Source organism: Enhydra lutris, unplaced genomic scaffold, assembly GCF_002288905.1.
Source record: "Enhydra lutris kenyoni isolate GAN:26980312 unplaced genomic scaffold, ASM228890v2 scaffoldscaffold24, whole genome shotgun sequence".
Classification (NCBI taxonomy): Eukaryota; Metazoa; Chordata; class Mammalia; order Carnivora; family Mustelidae; genus Enhydra; species Enhydra lutris.
In genome coordinates, this window is record NW_019154108.1 from 11,701,184 (window position 1) to 11,716,492 (window position 15,309).

General features: G+C 42.6%; 2 protein-coding genes across 4 annotated transcripts in view; both read right to left on the reverse strand.

Annotated features, from left to right (window-relative positions):
- Positions 1-1,074, reverse strand: part of LOC111150639 (kinesin-like protein KIF28P) — a 66,269-nt gene extending 65,195 nt beyond the window's left edge. The window contains exons 1-2 of the mRNA XM_022508126.1: positions 1,022-1,074; positions 712-835 (exon numbers count right to left, since the gene is read on the reverse strand). Coding sequence (XP_022363834.1) covers positions 712-835; positions 1,022-1,074 — 177 coding nt within the window. The remainder of the gene's footprint in view (positions 1-711; positions 836-1,021) is intronic.
- Positions 1,075-1,758: 684 nt separating this feature from the next.
- LOC111150669 (AT-hook containing transcription factor 1) overlaps positions 1,759-15,309 on the reverse strand; it is an 81,128-nt gene continuing 67,577 nt past the window's right edge. For all 3 annotated transcript variants that reach the window (XM_022508189.1, XM_022508190.1, XM_022508188.1), the window contains 6 exons: positions 13,970-14,055; positions 12,185-12,393; positions 8,647-10,645; positions 4,196-4,329; positions 3,035-3,114; positions 1,759-2,222 (listed from right to left, as the gene is read on the reverse strand). In XM_022508189.1, the coding sequence (XP_022363897.1) occupies positions 2,033-2,222; positions 3,035-3,114; positions 4,196-4,329; positions 8,647-10,645; positions 12,185-12,393; positions 13,970-14,055 (2,698 nt within the window). In that variant the 3' untranslated portion in view covers positions 1,759-2,032. The remainder of the gene's footprint in view (positions 2,223-3,034; positions 3,115-4,195; positions 4,330-8,646; positions 10,646-12,184; positions 12,394-13,969; positions 14,056-15,309) is intronic.

Here is a 15,309-nt window from a genome sequence, read left to right on the forward strand (position 1 = left end):
TCACTGTACGCCATTCAGGACCGATACACCCCTTGCTCGTCATTCCGTCTGGCATATCCTTGTCCGAATCTTACTTGGCCCTTGGGTCATGTGGAATGCCTCCATCTCCAGAATCTTCATGACCAAGCCAGGCAGAATGAACTAGACCTGATCCATCTCTGGGAGCTGTTTGCCTCACCACTGTGGTACGTTCTGTCACCAATTACTTACGTAATGAGACTGCAAACTGCTTTGCACCATTTCTCCAGGACTGCGTTTGTTCCACAGCAGTCAATTGTCATAAAATTTGTAACTAATGCCTTGGTAATTAGAGATTTCTACGGGGTCCCAGGACAAGTGTCCCTTCTCTTTTATCCTACATTGTAGTAGCAACACAGCTGAAGGAGCAGTTGGGGGGAAAAGTACATTTGTTAAAAAGAGCATGCATCTGTATTCACCAACCCGCACTGGTTTAAAAAAACTAACTTGCAGTACGTTTCTCTCATCAATTATTTTTTTATTGAGCTACTTGTGCAAAGGAATGAGGTTACGTGTTCACTAATTATGTTGCGATCGTTAAATTACTCGTTTAACAAGTTCATTTAAAGACGTTTAATGTTCCATCAATGACAAGCAGCTTGAATACACGTTTGATAACGATCATTAGAACAAGGAATAAAATGCAAGATCTAGTCAGAGTTTCAACCAGGCGGCGTCGCATTCATCACTAACCTGACTGAAAGGCCGCACGCGCACAGCCACCCGCACACCGTCAGTACTCGGCAGAGGTGTCGTCATTTTCCCAGCTCTTGTGGTATTTATTTGGTAGAAAAATAAGGTGGAAAGCACAGTGCTTCTGCTTCATACTAACACATTACAAGCTTAGCCAACACAAGCAGTTTGTTTCTAGACAATCAATTATTAATGGTCCATTCGTTACACACTATCCGATGACCTGTTATAAATTATTTTACAGCACTTACTTAGGGATGAGTTTCACAGGCTACATCAAGCGTCCCCACTGAATTGCACACAGTCGTACTGCAGACAAGTGTCTTGTTTCTTTTCCCTTCCCACCTCACACTCGTTCCCCATCCTCAATAGTCTGTGCCTGAGGTCCTATGAAAATGCGTCAGTTTTCAAACCTGAATATTAAGGGATTTCTGTGATTTTTTTTTATAGCAAGCTCCTTCACAGCAAGAATATAATAAAATTTCTTCAGACTTCTCATTCTAGCGAGACTAGGCACACACGAGGTGTACCGAGCAACCATGAAACAGATTTGTTCGACATATCCCTTCCTCTCAAACCTTTCCAAGAGGCTAGTGAGCAGTGAACCGGTCACTCTAATCTGGATAATAGTCTCTGAAAAATGAAGAGACCATAAAGGTAAAGAGCCTTTAAGCTTGCTGAACAAGAAATGCCAACATTGTATTTAACCAATGCATTGCTTGGAAAAGGACTCATTTGAGGTAGAATATACAAAATTTGTTCAACTACAAAATGCGGCAAAATTACATGCCCATAATTCAATTTCAACATAGTAACAGGCAAAAATATATATATGTACATTTTATGACTAGAAATCTCAATCATAGGAGCAAAGTGCATAAATTATAAAATAGCAACTTAAAAAAAATCAGTTCTTCAATCATCTTCATTTTAAGGCTGGTCTAATACCTTTAACTGTAGCAAAAGAAAATGGGACCAATGCCTACTAGCATTAAAAAATCATTATTAAAACAGAAATCCCCTCTCAAAAATCTAACAGACACAAACTACCATGAAGTATACACTTTATTTAACATTCCAGTAATAAGCCATATTTACATATTATATAAATGTATGAAGTCTTAATATAAAATAGAAAAACTGCCCAGACTAAAAGAATCACACTCCTTAATGGAGTTATTATACTTATTGAAGACCTTCTGTTTACAAAAATTTACAGTAATTTATACAAATTATTTTCTTCCAAATTAGATGATTTTTAATAGTCCACACAATTCGGATGATTTTACAAATTGGTGTTCATTAAAAACTTGAAAAAAAATTATAGCATTTTTCTGCGTAAAACTTGCTTTGGAAAGGAAGACAGCTTCTTCCTGCCCCTTCCCGGAGCTCTTCCCGCTACTGCTGTCGCTTTTCGAGGCTTGCTCTGGACTCCATCCACTGGGCTTGCCAAAGGAGAAATCAGCCGGATTTTCACAGGAGGAGGTGACCAATTATCTTCTTCTTTGCTTCTGAAAACAAAACATAATTCAGGTAACAATAAACACATTATAATATAAACTAGAATCCACTTCCCGATTACACTGGGGAAAAAAGCCTATATGAGCAGTGCCCTTTCCTGGTGCTTTGTCTTTAGAAGTGAAGAGAAGCATCCAGTCACATATGGCAGCTGGAGGCTGTATAAAGTCTTCCCATGTCAGTGGGCTGAGAGCCCGGCAAGCCCAGCAGGCCCATCAGGTGCGTGAGAACCAGCACTCACACGCCAGCAACTGGCAAGTTCGTGCACCTTTTGTCATAGGAACGTTTCCCACATATATACACGAAGCCAAATGACATGTCAACGGTATTACGAGTTATGGTCTCATATGGCCTCCAAGGTCTCATAAAGTCCATTTTTAAAGGGTGATCAAGTGGATTTACTTGGTACTTTTATGAAATTCAATCATGCTTAAGCGTCAATATACCAAGAGAAATTTCAATTTCTCCACAAATGGAAGTTTTATTGTTACTAGTAAAATAAGTGCAAGAATTTCCAGTTTACAATTATTTTTATTAGTAATTATCTACATTTACCAAGGAAAGGGTGAAACCTCCCACTGCCTTCCCCCACCCACTGCCAAAATGAAGTCCCAACAGGCACGGAACTGCCCTCTTGAGCTTTCTTTAAAAAGGACAGATGGGCTTTCACTGCTATGTAGGGGGACCCAGCCATCACCACGAGCCGGTGTGCACAAATGCCCCTAAGAATGACCGCTCCCTGAAGAGTTTCATTTCTCTAACTTATGACTCTGGATAAAAATTACAGCATCTAAAAAAGTCATACCTGCTTGTCTGTCTTGTCTTTGATGTCCTGGTTGTTTTCACTTTTGGCCTTCCCACAGTTTCTGATGGAGCACTATCTTTCTACGAGTTAAAAATTTAAGAAGATAAATCGTGTAAATAAATACTTGAAATCCGTGTTGGATTAGTTCTATCCTGAGTCAAGGAATATGGCCAAATAGGGCTGGTGAATTCAGACGCCACAAGTCCCAAATGCACCCCTTTTATCTTTAGTAGGAACTCTGATCATCTAGGGCCATCCAGGGCCCTATCCCCACACATCCAGTTCATCTCCAAGGCCTGTGTGTTTCACGTGGAACACGTCCTTGTGTGCTGCCCTCCTGTTCCCACTGCCTCCGTCCACATCCAGGCTCTCATCATCTCGTAAAGGAACAGGCCACCAGAGACTAGTTTTCCTCCCTAGAATTCACTTCGTACCTCCTTCAATGTGCACGTGGCTGTTCACCCGTTTGTAAGCAGTGCCCCACCCCCGCATACTGCCAGGCCTCTGTGCCTCTGAGATCCAGTTTTCTCTTCCAGTGGTGCCTTTTACCTTCCGTCTATAGGGTTATTTGAGCATAAATGACTCCCACCACACTGGGAAACAATTATGTGCTTCAGCCTCCCCAATTAAACTGAGCTCCTGAAAGACCAGGTATCTGCCCAAGTGATTTCTGTGTAAGTCTTTGTCCTTCAACAGTAACCGGCTCATAGCAGACAGTTCAAGAAATGTTTAAGATTAACGTTAAAATATGGGTCTGTCTCCCTCTCAACCCTAGAGCTATTTTGATTTTTAGGGTTATGTGCAGTCAGGTGGTATAGTCACCTCTGAAACACGCTCTCTCCAGGTGTGGGGTGTGCATGATACCCCGGGAGTTCAGGGACCCCAGACCTCTAATCTAGATAAACACATCCGGGTCCTTCTGAGGCGACACTGAAAGCTAGAAGCCTTTCCCCTAATGGGTCATCTAAACCACAGCCACCAGGAACACACCATCGGTGACACACTGTACCCTAAGGGCAGGCCCACAGAAGTGCAGACAAGGGGATCTGGGGCTTTTGGTCTAAAACTCTGCGCTTTCCCCAGAGGTTTATTTAGGAAACATGGCCGAAATGGAGTACAGAGCATGTGTGAATAAGCATATGAATAAACTGCACTTCTTACCAGTTCATCTCCCGCTCTGGATGTGTTAGATGTGGTTTTCCGCCTGGTCCTTAACGCAGGAGGCGAGAAGACAAACCGAGAAGATAAATCTGAAACTAATTCTTGCAGCTGTGCTGGAGCCTCTATTTTTTTCCCTAAAGCAAGGCAGGGAGAAAAGAACACACACTGTATCCACGCCCATCTACATCCATCTCCGTTACCTATGGTTTTTTAAAGCCTGGAACAAACGACACACGGTAGGAAGACACGAGCATCTGAACACAGCAGCCGCCCCAGGAGGACAAGAACAATGGGGCAAACCCAACATTTAGGAACATCTAATGCCTCAAACTAAATGCTACAGTAGAAAAATAAAACCTATAATGCTCAGAACTGCATCAGTCAACTAGTTCAAATCTTTTTTTTTTTTTTTTAAGATTTCATTATTTGCCAGAGAGAGGCGGAGAGGCAGGCAGAGAGGCAGGCAGAGGCAGAGGGAGAAGCAGGCTCCCTGCTGGACAAGGAGCCTGATGCGGGACTCGATCCCAGGATCCTGACCTGACCCGAAGGCAGTGGCTTAACCAACCGAGCCACCCAGGCGCCCCAACTTCTAATCTTTACTGCTTCTCAAACATTCTTAGGAAGGGAAGCATCAATCTTGTACATAAGCTATGCTAGTTTGCTTCGTAAGCCCACCTATTCCAGAGACAAGGTTTTAGTTTACAAAAGTAATTTTATCTTCAAAGAACACTCCAAAGTTCTTTCCTTCCAGCTCATTTGGAGGTAGTTGCTTGGGTCAGAGCAACAACAGAAAAAGGTCCCCGTTGTAAAGGAAAAAAGCAAGCAGAGAAAGTAATGAATGTGGAAGAACCGGCTGATAGGAAGTTATTTCAAAGACAAAGAAAAATGGCTGAATTAAGAACTGGTTCAAAGTATGTAACTAAAAACATCACAGACTTCATCTCAGATTTTGTTCTCGCCACGGGGTCTCTGGACTCACGGCAAGCAGCCCTGTGCTTGTGGAAGTGGCCGGTGAAGCCGTCTGCCACCGGCTGGGTCCTAGCTCCTGCAGGCGGAAAACCGGTTAAACCCCTCTGTGCCTCAGTTTCTATAAAATGCAATCACTGACGGGAGCCACGCCGTCACCGCGAAGATGAGACGATCCGAGCAGCGTGCGTGGCGCGTGAGGAGTGCTCTAGCGATGTCTGCATTTGTTACGAGGTTACTACTTCAAGAACTTACAGTCCGGAAATAAAATTCTCCAAGTCTAGTCCCAGCGAGACGATCAGACAATCAAGACTTCTCTAAGACGTCAAATTCTGCTTTTAAAGCACATGATGCTTACAAGAAAAACCGAGGCGAGGTCGGGAATCAAAGTCCGCTCTGCTGCTAGTGGGTAAGGGGCGGCCTCGGCGCCAGCCGGGGGAGCTGGTGTGACTGCCCTTCGGTCGGTCGTTAAAAAGAAAGCTATCTAGGTTCCTTCTAGGGAATGAAAACACACTGTCTTTCCTCTCCGGGCCACCCGGAGCAACAGCCGCTCCGGCTTCTCGGACCGCTCGCGCTCCTCCACGCGTCTCCCCCTACAGGTCAACGGAGCGAGTAAGGAAACGAGGACACCCTCCACTCCTGGGCAAAAACGTCCGGCCTCCCCCATTTCTCCCACATGTGCTTCTACATGTGCCCAACAAGACTTTGTGATCCTTGCTGGAATGTCCATTCCTCACCCACTTCTCGACGTTTCCTGAGGGCAAGTTCTGCCGGCCTAAGGTGCTCCCGAGTGCGGGCCTCAGCACCAGGAACGCACTGGTCAGCGGCCCCGACGACTCCGGGCAACCCGCGGGCTCCGGGACGCCACTGCGTATCCTGCACGGTGCGGGGGCTCCGTCTCCCCGAGCCTCAGCCTCCCTGCACTGGGGCAGGAGGAACAGCAGCGACGCTTCACTGCGCCGCAGCAGGAGTCCGATCACCGGACAGACACCTACACCAGCTCGGCCTCAGGCCCATGGCAGGCCCCTCTGCACTATCTGCCACTGAGTAGCAGAAAGTAGACAAAATCCACAGAGATGGCAAGCTTCACTTCTTTTGACCAGTAAAACACCCTGAACTCTTAAGACGGCTGTTTCTTTGACCGCCTTCCCGTCATACGAGAATACGTGCCTGCTCCTCGGTGCCTCCTACCCTCCTGGGGGAGCTGGCAGGACACACTGAGGACCGGCAGGGGAGCAGGGCGGACTCTAGCAGGAGGGCGAGAGAGGCAGGGCGGCCACGGATGCTGGTGATGGCTTTGTGGTCAGAAGGATGCAGGGCTGGCGCTGTCCCCTTTGTGGTCCAAGTGAGAAGCCCGATGTGGCAAAGGGAAAGGACTGGCTGCCCAGCTACTGAATGGCAGGAACGAGAGAGCTCGGTCCCCAATTTCTCACCACTTCTACCGCGACAAGGTGCCTATTTTTAACGCGAGAGAACCTGACAACAGTTCCAGTATGTAACACGAGAGCGTACAAGCGTGTGCGGCCCATCGGGAGATGTGGGGCAGCCACGAGCCACACAGACTCACAAACACCCACCCGGTTCTGAAGCGTATTCAAGAGGATCAGAAAATGCTCATGAAGTGAGGGGGGAGAAGCAGCAGAATACGTCCCTAGACACAGCTGGAAGAAAACGTGAATGCTGCTTATCGGTCCTGCTGATGACCGTATACACTGAATTTCTCATTTTCTATGGCTGGCATGTATTTCACTACAGAAACAAGTAAAACTAGTCCGTGGGCATAGAGACACCAAATACGTAAAGACGACGAAGATCAGAGATGCTAGTGCCACCTATTAACACAATTTGTGTGTCTGCTACACTTTTCTAAGTCACAAGGAAAGCGTGAAAGAATTGTGTTAATGACCTTCTGTTACCCTACGACATTTCATTTAAAATTTATCTGATCTAGCAGCTTAGTCAAGTGAGCTAAATTCAGACATATTCCTGTCACTGCATTCTGCTCCATGGAGAGCATGGCCGTGACCTCCCTTTCCTCATGCTGTGAAAAACTGAATCCTACAGCACTACAAAATCAAAGATCTATTTTTAACAAACTGGGGTAGGGGGCACGGAGACGGACCTCCTGCAACTAGAAGTTACTTTGTAAAACAACCGATCCATCTGATGGCAAAGGGCCCTTCCCTGGGCTCAGGCTACATAACTAAAATGAATGACTGCAGAATCCATTTAAACAGGTGTTTGCAGAGTGAATGCTGAATACAGAAAATTTTCAGTCTGAAGATTTTTTAGCAGCTTAAATTTTTAGTGGCCTTCCTCAAGTCATGAGGCAACTAACTTTACAGGATGTTCACTAATGCTTTTAGAAGTATATTCAATAGTTCTGAAAGGTTTAAATAAATACAACAAAGTCACATACTTTACTTATGTGTCCCTGAGCTGCTTTGCTGAAATTCAGATCTTTAGCCTTAAGTGAACAGCTACATTTTGCACACCTAACCATTTTTATCACATTTGCCAAGAATGACCCTAACAGGTTCTGTCAGCTACACCAGTGTCTCAACATTTCCTTCATCATCATCATCTTTTAGACCCTTTCTCCTAATTGGCCACTTCAGTGAAACACCCGCCTCCAAACCCTAATAGCACAGATAGAAAGATATTCTTACCCTTCGGGAAGACACGTCACCCCTGCTGGGAAGGAAGGGATGTGCTATACCAACCCAATGATACAGCTGTGAGCTCATCAGGGGCAATGAGGGAGGCTAGATGTGAAGTCGTGCCAATTTATGGGCAACAGGGAGGAGGCACTGAAATAATTTCTGTATCCTATTCAATAAAATTCTACTCCTTCCCTTTAAAACAATTTGAGGTTGTGGATATCTGCTGGGACACGAGCCAAACACAGCAGCACTTAGATTAAAAATGCCAATTCTAGGGGTGCCTGGGTGGCTCAGTGGGTTAAAGCCTCTGCCTTCGGCTTGGGTCATGATCCCAGAGTCCTGGGATCGAGCTCCACATCGGGCTCTCTGCTCAGCAGGGAGCCTGCTTCTCCCTCTCTCTCTCTGTCTGCTTCTCTGCCTACTTGTGATCTCTGTCAAATAAATAAATAAAATCTTTTAAAAAAATGCTGATCCTACCTGGGGAGAAATTAAGTCACTTATGTCAGGGCAGAATGAAGAGAAATGATACTATCCTAGAAGATTAAACCCATGTCAAGTGAATTATAAGGCTTCAACAGTCACAGTGAATGAGAAAATTCCTGAATCTGAGGATAAAATTTGAAACATAAAATCTCTAAATTTTACTATTTAAAGATAACGTGTGTTTTCTTTATGGGGGGGGAGAGGGGAGGAATTCCCTGTAAATACTAATCATTTTTAGGAGAAATAATTACGGTCTTGAATTGTGATTTAAACAACAGAATCTTAAGCTGAAGACTTTGAGCAAGATGAAAACTGTGCTTTGAATAGAAATAAACGTACCTTTCTCTTTCTTTGGAACCTTTGACACGGGAGTAGAGAATACAAACTCATTTTTCGGTTCAGAGAGGTCGGGAAACGAGATGGCCTTGCTAGATCGAGTCCTCGTGCTACGGGACGATTTCAGTGGAGTGGCTGGGGCAAGCACCCTCTCTTCTGGGTTGTCAGTTTCCATGGCTGTCGTTCCTTCATCAGTGTATTTTTCTGATACTGGGCCTAATGTACACGTTTGGCTTGGATCTTCAGTCCTTTTCGTAAGCTTTTTCTTAGAGCCTGTCACCAGAGTAAGTTCCTCATTTGGCACTAAAACGGATTTTTCTAAAGCTGTCTTTGCAACATCAGTCTTTCTTTTAGCCGGGGTCTTTCTTGTCGACCTCTTCTGGCTGCTGAGAATTCCTGACCTCCTCTTGGGACTTTTTGCTTCCTTGACAGCCTTGGACCCAACATCTTCAGATGGATTAACTTTTCTTGGTCTACCACGTTTTCTAGGTCTACCAAACTCTGCCTGAAGACTCAGCTGTGAGGAATCCAGTCTGGAGTCTTCTGTGACATCGAGTGTGCTACATTCCCTCTTTTTAGGACTTCCGTAAGGCTCGACAGGCAGTGCCTGGTCCACGGACTTTCCATCAGGTTTATGTCCTCTACTTTCAGCAGCTTCTAGAGTGGCACTTCTCAGTTTTCTGGTACTTCCGCTGGGACGTGCTCCTTTACTGACTTTCAGATCTAGATCTACCATTTCAACACTCTCCAGATAGTCCAAAGATTTTTTAATTCCTTTAGGAGTCTTTTTGGTAACAGACGAAAGCTTAGTTTCTCCAACTGACCTATGTCCTGTTTTTTTAGAAGCTTCTAGAGTGGCACTTCTCAGTTTTCGGGTACTTCCGCTGGGATGTGCTCCTTTACTAACTTTCAGATCTAGATCTACCATTTCTACCATTTCAACGCTTTCCAGATAGTCCACAGATTTTTTAATTCCTTTAGGAGTCTTTTTGGTAACAGACGAAAGCTTACTTTTTTCAGTTTCTGGTTCCAACAGCTGAGAGGGTTTTACCCTCCTTAATCTGCCAACTGGAGTAACCTCTACATCCTGTTCCATGGGATGATCATTTCCGAACACGTCCTGATTATCTTCTCTTCTCTTCCTTCCTCTCCTGGGAGTCCCAGGGTTTTGAGGTATTTGCTGGTTCTGAGAGAGAACTCTGACATCAGAAGAAGCACCTTCAGAAGACCCGGAAATTTCTTTTCTTTTCCGAGTCCTCCTACCTGAAAGGCCCAGCGTGTCAGGAGTAGCAACAGCTGTAGACTCTTCCTGTTGTGCTGATAGGACACTTGGGTTTTGGACACGTACTCTTCTGCGCGTTCTGGAGGAAATCGTGTCATCAAGCTGGCTCACATTTATAGTCATTGTACTTGTTTCCTGAACAGTCTTCAACGTAGATTTGACTACCTTGGTGACGACCTGCTGGCTTATTAAAGGTATGTTTTCATGAATGGACTGCTGTTCCACTGTATCTGAAGTAATTTCTTTACTTCTTGTGTCTTTGATTACATCTAGCAAATTTTCTGCGATTGCTACTTTAATTGGTTCAGGCACATATGGTAAGTTCTCTACCTTTTGGGACTCCTGATCACTAGTTATGACCGTTGCCAACTCTGCACCGGGTCCACCGTTTTCCCCACTGCATACGTGTTTTTCCTCAGCTGCTGTATTTGCTGCTGGAGCTAACACATTAGATGCTGCAGAATCACCGGTCTCTAATTCTCCTTCTTCACCTTCCAATATCAAGGTAAAGTTGCTCTGAGCCCCAAAAAGTTCCCCATCTACTTCAGGAACGTCACACTCAGCAGAGTCTTTATTATCAGATAAGTAACAAAACTGTTGCTCAATGGTATCAAAATTATACTGGAGCTTAAGAGTCCCTGAGGGATACAACTCGTTAAATGCAAGACTCCTAGCCTCGTGTCCTGAATCTTGAACTCCGAGCTTTTCATGTTCAGTCACCTACAATGAATTAAAGATAAGAGACTGGTTAAAGAATTTTAATGTGTACATTTATTTTAGCCTAAAGCATACAGTTTTTAAATAATCATCTCATCTTTGGCATATGAATTGTTAAACATAAACTACATTTGATATGGCATATACTTATGGGTTTACTTTATAAAAAATATCCCTTTAAGCAATCAGACATTATTACTTGGTCAAAATAACTAGACAGAAAAAGATTTTGAGATTCTAAATGGAATTAAAGTAGAAATTTCACATTTCCCTAGCTAAAAAAGACAGTCCTTATAAAACCTTGAAAATTACTATGATACTAATTTAAGGACTTATTCTGTTCTCACCCGAGAAAAAACATTAACTGGAGAAAAAGACAATCCCCAAATTGTTTTAATGGTAAACCCCAAATTCCCTAACTAACCACACTTTTTCTAAACAGCATGATCCCCATAAGGTTGAAGAAGAATTCACCTACATAAGCTCCCTTGGGCTAGACTCAATCCTCTTCCCTTTGCTGGGGCTGCATAAACCATGAAATTCCTAAGGCTTTCAAGTTCAGTACCTCTCCTGCAAGGGTTTGGTGGAAGAAGGAATGGTCCTTGCATTTACCTTTTGGTAAGGGAGGGGGAGAAAAAGGAGGAGGTAGAGAGTAACAGAGAGATCTCCTGACCAAGAAGGTAGAACATTACCACCCACCTAGACAATGACATTTCCCCACGCCCCCCACATTCAGTGAGATGAAGACTGGAAATACCCAGAAATGAGGATTCTCACTCATACCACGCCCACAATTTTTATTAGCTTCCCAGCTGAAGGAATGGGGACTTTATCCATCCATTTTACAGTGAGAATACTCATGAAAATGAATATGGACAACCATGACATTTTTATGATTTAAGAAACTTTCCAAATACTATACAATCACATTTTTATAAATTAGAAGAGGTTTTTTTTTGTTTTTTTTTTTTTAAATCTTACATTCACTTATCATATATAGTTGCCTGTTGATATTAAAAGAAACGTGGTGGAATTTTGAGAAACCGTAAGTCATATTAAGTACAAAAAAAGAAAAGGAAAAAAGAAAGAAAGAAAAGAAATCCCTTCTCATGTTATAGAAGTTAAACCCCAGCCAGCTAATGAGCACTCTCCTACAAGTATGCATGGGGGAACAATCCTCTCTAACTGTATTCAGTTATTTTCAAATGCTCTGAATAGTTTCGCTGTCATACTTGTCTCTACAGTAGCCAGTATCTGTTTTCTCATGGCTAAAAGAACTTTCATTTGAACCAGATACTAAGCAGAAATTAAATTGTTACAATTCTGACTTCTTTAACATAACTTTTTGATTTTCCTGAAAAACACTTTCTCACTTAAAGGATGTGTTTGTATTCCACAAAATATTTACATGCTTTCTTCTGATGGACATTATAAAGAGGTTTTTATACAGCAGCCAAAATAAGTGAATACATTAGGTTTAAACTATGGTTTGAAACCTAACTAAACCAAAACTAACAACAAAGTAAAAAATTAGTTTTTTACATGAATTTCTTGAGGATCAGGAGGATCATCAGAAACGGGAGGCTTTTCTTCCGCTAAGTCAACACTTGCTTTCAGGACATCAAGTTCTACTTTGTGATCTTCCTGCAAGTTCAGTGTTATTTCCTGGTCGCGCTTATGGTCAGAGACCCCAGGACTTTCAGGAGCAGCAAGCCCAGAGTCTCTGCTATCACTGTGCACATCGGCCACAGCTGAAAGAAAAACACACACACACATACACTGTTTGAGAAGCAAGAGAAAGGCACAGGCCATATTGCACTTGAGAACATTTCCTTGAAAATCTGTCCTACTGCCCAACAGTTTCTAACTTCTTACAGGGGAAAAGCCTGTGAGGGTTTACATATTAATCCCATCTCTTCAGTATCCATTCAGTTTAAACAATACGTATCTGCTTTCTACAAACACACGAAGGTAAGTTTTACATTTAAAAATGACAATAGTGGTTTTTTTCTTCAACTTAGGTATAATTCCCGCCCTTACTGCAAAACTTCAGTATGAGGACAATTGCTTGGAGGAGCTCAAATGTTTGTTCCCTGTTCACTGAAGCTGGAAATCATGGTTATCAGGGGACTGACAAGTGGCCATCAGTTACCCCCGCTGAGCAGGTATACAATGGCAAAAGGGACCTGCAGTCTGGGCTGTATCTCACTGTGAAAAGGACTAGGTAGTTCTCTTTCGGCAGAAAATATCCATAAGGCCACAGACTGAGCCACCCAAGAACCCCAGTAAGTTAAAAAAGAGTTAAAAGTTAAAAAAAAAAAAAACTAGGAAAAAACATTTGCATGTTTTTAACAGATAATGGGGCTAGTATCCCTAATATACAAAAACAGCTTATAAAACAAAATGAACAAAGTTTTTCACCTGTTCGTGTGGCAAAGAGGAATGGGAAAACACACACTTTACCTTCCAACTATCAGTGTGTAACAGGAAGAAAAAAAAAAGTCACTGGATTTAAAAAGAATAATCAAATGAATTCTACATATTTGTTAATTTCCCTAGAATAAATGCAGTTGTTTGCAATTATTTTCTACTAATAAAAAGCCAATCTTGGTCTTCAGTTAAATAACAGAAATTGCCCCATGTAGCTATCAAAGTCCCAGAAGATCAAAAAGCTGATATGCCATCTGGCTGGGGACTAGTAATTAATTTTACTCTTCTTTAATGTTCTGAAGGAAAATATGTCCACAAAAACCATTCTAAGACATCTACTATTAGACCTCCAAGTGCCTTACAAGCAACTCACTGCTCTGATAGCAGATACATCTCCCTAGAACACAAGGCTACTTACAGCTACAGAACCTGACCAAAGAGAAAGAACTGAGAATAATTTCAGTTTTAGTGTTTTAAGTGTTCTACTCATTGTTCTATTCTTATAGAATATATGTATTCTTGAGAATATATGTATTCTATAAGAATAGAACACTAAAATAAATCAATAAAACACTAAAACTGAAATTATTCTTTTTTTGGTTATTTGGGGGTTATTTTTGGGGAAGCATGGGGGATAGAGCGAGAGCAAGAGTGAGAGGGTGTGCGCATGTGCTCAGGTGTGAGCCCGGGTGGGGGAGGGATTTGGAAGTTGGCAAGGGAGAGAATCCCAGGTAGGCTCCACGCTTAGCACGGAGCCAGACACCGGGTCTACCCCATGACCCTGAAGTCATGACCTGAGCCGTAATCAAGAGTCAGATGTTCAACCGACTGAGCCACTCAGGTGCTCCTAAAATGAAGTAATTCTAAAGTCAAAATAATATACACATTGATTATTACCTGCTCTAACTGTAGAGGTGCAGGTCTCAATGGATACTAGTCCTTCGTCTAAAACTGGTACCTGGGATTTCCGGGTGAGGATTTTCCTTTAGAAACAGAAACACATGCGTTAGTGTTTGAGAAGATCCCACCTGCTCTTCCCTGCTCTAACCCCACTCTCTCTGCTGTCATTTTGGTAATAAAAAAATCAAGGTTTGGAGAACTTAATACCACCCAAGTTCATTTTGAGTAGCACTATAGCATTTGTAAGTGAATAAAACTGTATTTGGTATTCCCACTTTCTAATATGCAGGGCCTTAAACTACAAATAAAATTGTTTTAAAATGCTGGTCAATATAAATTACGCTTATGCCAGTTTTTAATTTTCTGCGGGCACATTCTTAAGTCTTCGGATATTATGGAGTACTTCCTATATACTCAGTAAAATCAGGTTCAATATTTTAGTATTATCTGGAAAGAGTATGAAAAAAGACTCACAGTAGGAGACCAGTGGGACCTGCATTAAGCCACTTCGTGTAAATAAGTTCTGGAAATATGGGCACAGTGATCCCCTCTATTCTGAACAGACCCTTTCCCAAAACCTAATAAAAGCATGCTCATTTTTAAAAAATGGGACAAATAAAATTATAAAGTAAAATCAAGAATAAAACATACATTTGGAATATATACCCATTTTATAAATGTGCAGGGAGATGTGCTTGATGAGGGGCTCAATCCCAGGACCCTGAGATCATGACCTGAGCTGAAGGCAGATGCCCTTACAGATGTATTTGTAAGACTTATATCTGTTTCATGATGTTAGGATAACCAAGAAGCAACAACTAATACATTTACATTTTAAAAGGACCTAGGCTCGTCATGATGGTGATTTACCTAGATTTACCTAGATTACCAGTAACCACAACGTTTGCTGTCAGGTGATTACTCTCTGCTTTGCAATTTGTTGCAATTCTCTTGTCAAACCCATTGCCAATAGTATTTTCATTAAAATTCAAGAAACATTAGAATTAAATCATCAACCTACATAATGCTTTTATATTGTTTCCTCCCACTTTTTCTCTGGAGACCAGGCGAAGATTCCATCCAGCTAATCAGGATTTGTCTTCTCAGAAGGGAAGCACATGATGGAGGTCAGTGTGTGAGACGTGACTATTAGGACAGTGATTTCTGTGGGTGGGTGTGAACCCCCTCAGGTCTTACAAAGCACTGAACCACTTAGGGTATCTTAAAGGACTGTGTTACATATGGATTAATCTCAGTAAATCACCCTTACGACTTCATAATAATCAAAGCTGCAACTTTTCTGTATCCTCTCCAACAGCACTGCCCCCGGTGCCAAG